A 7,501-nucleotide genomic window follows, 5' to 3' on the forward strand; every position below is an offset into this window, starting at 1 on the left:
GGAAGGTTCACCACTGTTCCAAGTTTTCTCCATTTGTGGATAACGGCTCTCACCGTGGTTCGCTGGAGTCCCAAAGCCTTAGAAATGGCTTTGTAACCCTTTCCAGACTGATAGATGTCAATGATTTTGTTTCTCATCTGTTCTCTTTTTTACATCGCGGCATGATGTGTTGCTTTTTGAGATCTTTTAGCCTACTTCACTTTGTCAGACAGGTTCTATTTAAGCTTTTTTCCCTTAATAAATGAAATCATAATTTAAAAACTGCATTTGGTATTCACTTTTAATAAAAACATTTAAGTGTGACAAATATGCAAACAAATAAGAAAAACTGTAAAAGAACCTGTGGAAATATCCAACCTCTCTGTTCTGGTTCTTATATGTTGTACTGTCAAGAACCTTTGTGTTCAGTTTATAGATTAGATGTGTGTGTGTGTGTGTGTGTGTGTGTGTGTGTGTTTAGTCAGTACCAGTCCTGTAGCTTCCTGAGAGCTACGCTGCAGTGCTCCTCCTCCCAGCTCATGTGCTTTCTGACCTCCCTCACCCGCTGGGCCTTCACCCTCTCTGCCTGCTCTCTGAAACGCCGATCCAGCTGCAGCTCCTACACACACACCATACACAACTGAGGTCATTGCATTAACATACATTAATTCCCTTATCCAAACATTAACGATAGTTTGCCTGGGGTTGTTTGCACAAAACACCTTAGATTGACATTTTCCTCAGAATCAGTCTAAATGAGAAGGCTAATTATATCATTAAGCCTGCTTCATGTTCGCTAGCTTTAGACAAAGTTACTGTTGCAGTCTATGCTCTATAGCTCAAATACTTTAATGTGTATTAAATTCAACAATAAATAACTTAGACTTATTAAGTTAACTCATTAACTTAGAGTACCACAGGTTTCAGGCGAACATTCTCGGGCAGACTCTGATTGGTGTTCAGCAGCTGTTTAAATTCCTTCTGGAGTTCAACAATCCTCTTCTGCTTTGCCACAATCTTCAGCTCGGCCTCCCGACGCTGGCGGTCCTTCTCTAGCTTCTGCTTAGCCGTCTCTATGCTGGAGGGAGACGGGGTGCGGGTCAGAAGGTTAGATGAGATCAAACTTTTATGATTTTCTTGTGTTACAGTGACCTCTAAATATAGGTGTAGCTAAATCCAAGCAATTCCCAAAATAATGAGGAATAAAATACAGACAGTTTGTCAACTGTACAAATATTTCATAAGAAATAAAGGAAAATGAGAACATAAGAACAAAGAAAAAGAGGAGGACCAAATTGTCCTTAACCAGATTATTCACACTCACCTGTAAGCTGCTGGGTCCTCAATGTCTTGGGCTAATGCCTCATTCTCAAGACCCACCTGTTAGAATAATTCGTGAACAAGATACTACTTTTTTATTGAATTCATCTACATCCATCCAATTATCCAAGCTATCTATTTCGTTGATAAACTGTTTTTTTGACCGCCAAAAATTCAGAACCATGTGATGAGTTCTACAAAAAAACAACTTGTGACAATTGCAACAGTTTAGACCTGACCAAAAGTCTGGGGATTAACATTAATTAGAATAAAATATGAGGACAAAAAGCATGAGTTTATATATATATACTTAAAAAATATAGAAACTGCTGATTAGCATTAAACACAAAGTATAGCTGAGGCTGATATTGCTTACAAACCTAATTGGATGAACTGAAACCTTAATATGATGATAGTACTGGATGAAAAGTTCATGCAAATCTGTCAATAGTTATTTCACTCAAAACCATAAGTGTGAACCTCATGGTGGCGCTAGAGATAAGATCAGAGGATCACCAAAGTTACTAGGATACATCATCTGTGAGCATAGCCATTCATCCAATGAATGTTGAGATACTTCAGTCAATCAGACTGTCTTTGTTATCCATAAAACCTCACTGCTAGTGTGGCTAAAAAGACACAGGAGAAAAGCAACAATAATATGTTAATAAAATGTGGACTGACCCTGGGTGAAGGAACCTTGGCCCTCTTTCTCCGCAGGCCTTTCTCTAGCTCCTCTGGAGGAAGCAGGGTGAAGGAGAAGATGTTCCCGTCGTCTCCCGCTGTCAGCACAAAGTGGTCATCATGGCCACAGCGGATGTGCCGCAGGTGTCCATATTGGTTGTCGTGGACGCTGAGAGCCCAGTAGGCCTGCATGGAGGTGAGGCTTTGGTCACCAGGCTGCAGAGGGTAAACCCTGATGGAGCCTGAGTGCATGCCGCAGAGCAGCAGCTGCCTGTTGGAGCTACAAAACCACAAAACGCCAGGAAATAAAACTTTATACTATTCGATAGGTAAATAGTAATAGTAATGGCTCTAAAGGAGTCCTTAATCTTATTTCACACTAGAGTGGGTTTTTATTTCTTATTTTAAACAGGCTGTCTGTGTTAAATCTTAATAGATTTAAAGCTGCACTAAATAATCTAAATAAACCAGGAGCGACATTTTCACATGATATTCAGTACTTTGATTTATTGTTGATATAAAGAATACTGATTTGTTAGTTTCCACTCCGGCTACCTGAAGGTGATGGAGCGAATAGGGTCATCGTCTGCATTGTGGACAGGAAGGAAGTCAAAGGGCTCGTCCTGCAGCTGGTCCGGATCCTGGTCCTGCTTCTCAGAAAACTTACAGTGATACAAGAAACCTGAGTCATAGCCTCCCTGCAGGAGAGAGAGAAATGGATTCAGTTAACCATGCTAAGCAGCTGGACGAGATCATGATATCAGGTATTAAGCCATGCGCTTATGTCCTAAGCACAGTGGTTTGGACCAATCTGCGTCCTTTGAGGACGTTAGCGTAGATGCTGCTAGCATCAGTCAGACCAGAACTGAGTACTTCTTTATTGAAAAAAGAGCAAAGAACAGCACTGGAGGTTTTTCTCTATGGAAAAGATATTTCCACTCTTCTCCTGATTGGCTATGGTAAGAGTTTGACTACGTTAAATGGTCACCTGCCCTGTGCACCTTTTCAGACAGTTTCCAACAACGACTACCCAGATAGTTCTGTGTAACAAATCATCTGGCACAGTCAGGTTAGGATTAAAAACAATGGAACTGGGTATCATTTGAACAGGTTTTAAATATAGTTTTAAAACAATCTGTGTTTTACCTTACCATACAGGAGCTGATTACAAATATAATGTAATATAATAGAAATAGAAACTGTAAGAGTAAGTGAAGATTACAAATTAGGCTGAACGTCTGAATACTTTTGGATAATTGGATAATTTTTAATACTCTGTGCTACAGACCCATTTCGGATGATACTGAAAAAATTATTGACGTGTGAGTGTTTGTCTGTGTGTGTACCATGGAGAGCCAGAACTGGCCAGGCTCTGAGTAGAAGCCACAGTAGAGAGGACTTGGAGGGTCAGGGATGTAGAGAGGGGGCAACTCTTCCTTTTCTTCCTCTTCTTCTTCCTCTTCCTCCAGCTGCTTTGATTCTTTCAACCTCTCTTCTCTCTCTTTCTTCTTCTTCTCCTTTACAGCTTGTCGTCTTGCAATTTCCGCCTCCCTCTGAAACACAAACAAACAAACACAAATGAGTTAGTTAGTTAGTTAGTTATATCTAGTAAAACCATGCATTGAACGTTTTAAAGAAACTTTAAGATTTTAAGAAAGGAAAATACTTGAGTGACACATGGCAAGTAAAAGAGTAATTATAATGTAGATTACATACATAACATACAGTATAACGTAATATAGCGGTAAAAAGGGACATATAAAACTATACAAACTAAAGCTAAGACAGACCAGGCTCATACCTTGATTCGAGATTTGATGCTCCTGAACCTGAAAGATCTGCTGGGCAGTTCAGGCAGCTGGAAGGTTTTGTCCAGTTTTTGGGCCTCTGGATCAGGATTCTGCACCTCAACCACGTGACCGCTCTGACACAGGACCAACAGCTTGTTTTCACTCTGGTTAAGATTATAAAAAAATTCATTAGTTGGATCAATAATGTTAAATCACAAATGTATATAGAGATATTTAAGTGCAAGGACCAGACTCACGTGGGAATGAGGCGACCACTCCAGTGCCTGCACGGGCCCCGGAACGCCGACAAAGCCGATGGGGTTGTATTTTTCCCCGACAGTGAAGAAGAACACAGTGCAGTCTGAGCTCTGAACAGGAAGATGGTAGTGAGAGGTCAGAAAGGTGAGGTGAACTGGACTAATAAACTGACTGTAGAAACTTCTCAAAACTCTCTTGCGGCATAATCCACATTTCTACCATTTTCAGTGCTACAAAACTAAACATGACACCAGATCGCAGGTTCAAGTATTTCCATTCCATGTCTGAATTTATGTGAATTTAGATATTGAAATGAAACCAAGCAGGTTCATGTGTTTTCATTGCTCGTTACGAAGTAAAATCTTTCTGAGCTATGTGGTTTCTGTCAAGTTTTGTCAGAAATTAGTGTCTACCTGACGTCTGGCTAACAGTTAAAATTCTCAAAGTGAAACAGCTTTTACCTTTTGTAAAAAATAGCCATGTCCCTTATACTAACTGTGGGAGACATTTCTGGCACTATGCACCTTGCAACTAAATGAACAGCAACACAACTCTATTTAGAGACACTCATTCTTTAGAGATGCTTTAAAGGTTCAGTGTGTTGGATTTAGTGGCATCTAATGGTGAAGTTGTATATTGCAACTAACTGAGTGCTGCTTTGACGACCAGAGAATGGGAACGGGCTCTGAAGTGTGTAGGAGGGACTATGGTTGCCGTGTTACTCGCAATAAACACCCTATTTACTGGCAGTGTTTCGCTTGCCCGTTGTGGGTTACTGTAGAAACATGGCAATTCAACATGGCGGACTCCATGGAATGCAACCCGTGGCATCTGTAGATAAAAACGTCTCATTCTAAGGTAACGAAAACACACTATATACAGGTGATTATACACTAATAAAAACATACCTGTGAATATTATATTATATTTCTTGGACCTTTAAAACTTTACTTGTTGATATTAATGGACCAATGTGTTTCATGAACGTAAACAAGCATTTTGACTGCTGCATCCTGTGGCTCTCAGTGAAAAACACAATTTTCCTAGAAAACATCTTACCCCTGTGGCTAAGATATCTCCATTTCGCTCATACGCAACAGCAGTTACAGGGGCATTATGGGGTTTAAAGGCCTGTTTGAGGCGCAGCGAGGCATCTCCTTTGAAGCTGTGCCCGGTCACTACATGCAGCCTCTGAGGGTCGTACAGCTCCAGCAACCGGACCACCCCGTCCTCAAAGCCGGTCACCAGTAAACCTCCACTCTGGTTCACCTAAAGATAAACACCAGGTCAGTTTAGGGTTAGGGTTAGGGTTAGTCACATACTCCTGTGGTAGTGTGATACATTTTCACAGTGACACACTTACCAGAGGTGGAGCCCAGCTGAGAGCAGTTCCACCCTGATTGAAGCGGCTGGTGGTCAGTTCTCTTTTTGCGAGGAAGTCAAAAACTTTAACTGAACCTGGAGAGCATGGGCAGACACAGTACCTGTTATAGTGTGTGTGTGTGTGTGTGTGTTTGGAAACGTGCAGTATGTGGAAATGTTTGTGACTCACGGTCCAGAGCAGTCGTGGCCATCAGGTGGGATTTCCTTGACACATCCATGCCCTGGATCAGCCCGGCGTGGAAGGAAAACAGGCACTCTGGATCAGGGGTCTGGACACACAGAACACACATCGACTGTTATCGTTGCACTGGGCGAGCACACTGTGTATTCCAGTCACTTATTACAACATGTGATGATACAATATGGTTTGGAGTATAGTTTTCCATTTAGATGAGACAATATTACCCATACATCACCATAAACACATATCCCCCTGAAAATCAATGTAATGATAACCTTTTTCCTGTTTGTTCTCTTTGTGTTTGTCTTTCTCCTTTCTGGTTCTTAGATATGCTATATGCTAGGCTCATCTATGTTATAAAGACAACCTCATTTTAAAGATGGGTAAAAGATAATGTGACACATACAGTCAGATCTTAAGTATGTTCATGTTAGCAAACTGTTATTTAACTAATGGAGAACTATAAAAGCCTAAAGTGTAGGAAACTCACCGTGTAAGTGAATGAAAGATCCAGTTTCCAGATAGCTCCGCTGGAATCCTACAGGACCACATAGTGGAGAGATCAGGTTTGGATTTGTGCTGGAGGTGAGGCTAGATTGTGTATTACAAATGGTTTTAATAAGTGCTCTCTGACCTGGGCAAACCAGACGAAGGAGTCAGGCACGGAGCTCCTCACCATAGAGGAGAGGCAGACGTTGTATCCAACCACCATCTCATTCATGGGCTCCATCTCAAACTTGCCGCCGTCGCTGCTACTGTCGGCAGTGTCGATGCTCTCAAAGTCCCAGCCCTGCAGGGGGCAGAGGGAGGGGAGTCACACAGATTATATTAAAACTGATTACAGACAATAAATCTCCATCAGGATCTGCTAAATTAGGCTTATTCGAGCCGTCAATAAGTATTTGAAAACCTTCAAAAATGCAACTTAAAAAAAAAGAGCTTCAGAATGCAAGCACATTTTAACATTTTACAGAATATGTCTAATTTGATATATATTTAACTTGTAATCATCTTTTTAAACTTCCTTTTTCTTATTTATGCAATTCATATTCTCCCTGTTATTTTTTATCTATAACTGTTAATGTCTGCATATTTGTCAAATTATTTGTGCATCATTTTGGACATGTAACTAGCAGAAACTAATGGGGACCCTATAAAACAATAATCTTGCCACCTCTGCTTTTGTTACACGGGATTCAGAACGTATTTAGGGACAGACTATGATGGTTTTGGTCTTTTCATGGAATTTGTTAACAGTCTGAACCTAAATCCTTTCATTTCTGACTACAAACTTGACGGATCAGATCTAAGAGTGAAGCATTTTGAGGTTATGTTATCTTACCCGAACCACTCCATCAGTGCCCATCGTCATAAGCTGTCCATCTTCTAGGGCAAACGGCTGGACCATCCCGGCGTGGCAGTTCCGACCCTCTTTACGGCAAATCTCCACCTTGATGGCATTTCCGTCCCAGAGCAGCATGTTGCCCCAGTCTGAGCCGGACACCACCTGACAGAAGGAGACGAGGGGCAACAAGGGTCAGAGGTTTGACAGCAGTTGACAAAAACAAACTTATCAAAGAGTCCACCCAGTACCTGCATCAGAACAGCTTTTGTGCTATTATCAACCTTGTGGTGAGATTGTTTGGTCAGAAACATATGAAATAAAAAAAAGTTAATAATTATTTTGTGTTGCTTTCTTACTTTTTCCACATCTTAATGTCTAGATTTGACTTTGGTCTAAGATTTATGCTTAAAATCATCTTGTTGCTGCTTCCATGAAGGCTTTTATGTTCCCTTAGTCAGAGAAATTATTATTCACTGCGACGTATGTCTCTTGTGAGATTACATGGATCATTGGACAAAATTAAACAAAAAAAATAAAAAAATATTTGCACACCATTCCTAC

General features: G+C 40.8%; 2 protein-coding genes across 2 annotated transcripts in view; one reads left to right on the plus strand and one right to left on the minus strand.

Moving 5' to 3' along the window:
- LOC118332423 (cilia- and flagella-associated protein 44-like) overlaps window positions 1-7,501 on the minus strand; it is a 15,690-nt gene that overhangs the window by 2,818 nt on the left and 5,371 nt on the right. Inside the window, exons 7-20 of the mRNA XM_035667697.1 lie at window positions 6,938-7,102; window positions 6,230-6,385; window positions 6,086-6,133; window positions 5,584-5,683; window positions 5,395-5,489; window positions 5,091-5,300; window positions 4,031-4,141; window positions 3,785-3,937; window positions 3,330-3,536; window positions 2,539-2,681; window positions 1,984-2,263; window positions 1,304-1,359; window positions 895-1,057; window positions 468-598 (exon numbers count right to left, since the gene is read on the minus strand). Of these exons, the coding sequence (XP_035523590.1) occupies window positions 468-598; window positions 895-1,057; window positions 1,304-1,359; window positions 1,984-2,263; window positions 2,539-2,681; window positions 3,330-3,536; window positions 3,785-3,937; window positions 4,031-4,141; window positions 5,091-5,300; window positions 5,395-5,489; window positions 5,584-5,683; window positions 6,086-6,133; window positions 6,230-6,385; window positions 6,938-7,102 (2,018 nt within the window). The remainder of the gene's footprint in view (window positions 1-467; window positions 599-894; window positions 1,058-1,303; window positions 1,360-1,983; window positions 2,264-2,538; window positions 2,682-3,329; window positions 3,537-3,784; window positions 3,938-4,030; window positions 4,142-5,090; window positions 5,301-5,394; window positions 5,490-5,583; window positions 5,684-6,085; window positions 6,134-6,229; window positions 6,386-6,937; window positions 7,103-7,501) is intronic.
- Window positions 5,523-7,501, plus strand: part of pum3 (pumilio RNA-binding family member 3) — a 17,815-nt gene continuing 15,836 nt past the window's right edge. Inside the window, exon 1 of the mRNA XM_035667699.1 lies at window positions 5,523-5,543. The gene's annotated coding sequence lies outside the window, so the exon portion shown is untranslated. The remainder of the gene's footprint in view (window positions 5,544-7,501) is intronic.

This window comes from Morone saxatilis, unplaced genomic scaffold, assembly GCF_004916995.1.
Source record: "Morone saxatilis isolate NCDOM2014 unplaced genomic scaffold, NCSU_SB_2.0 Contig21, whole genome shotgun sequence".
In the NCBI taxonomy this organism is placed as follows: Eukaryota; Metazoa; Chordata; class Actinopteri; family Moronidae; genus Morone; species Morone saxatilis.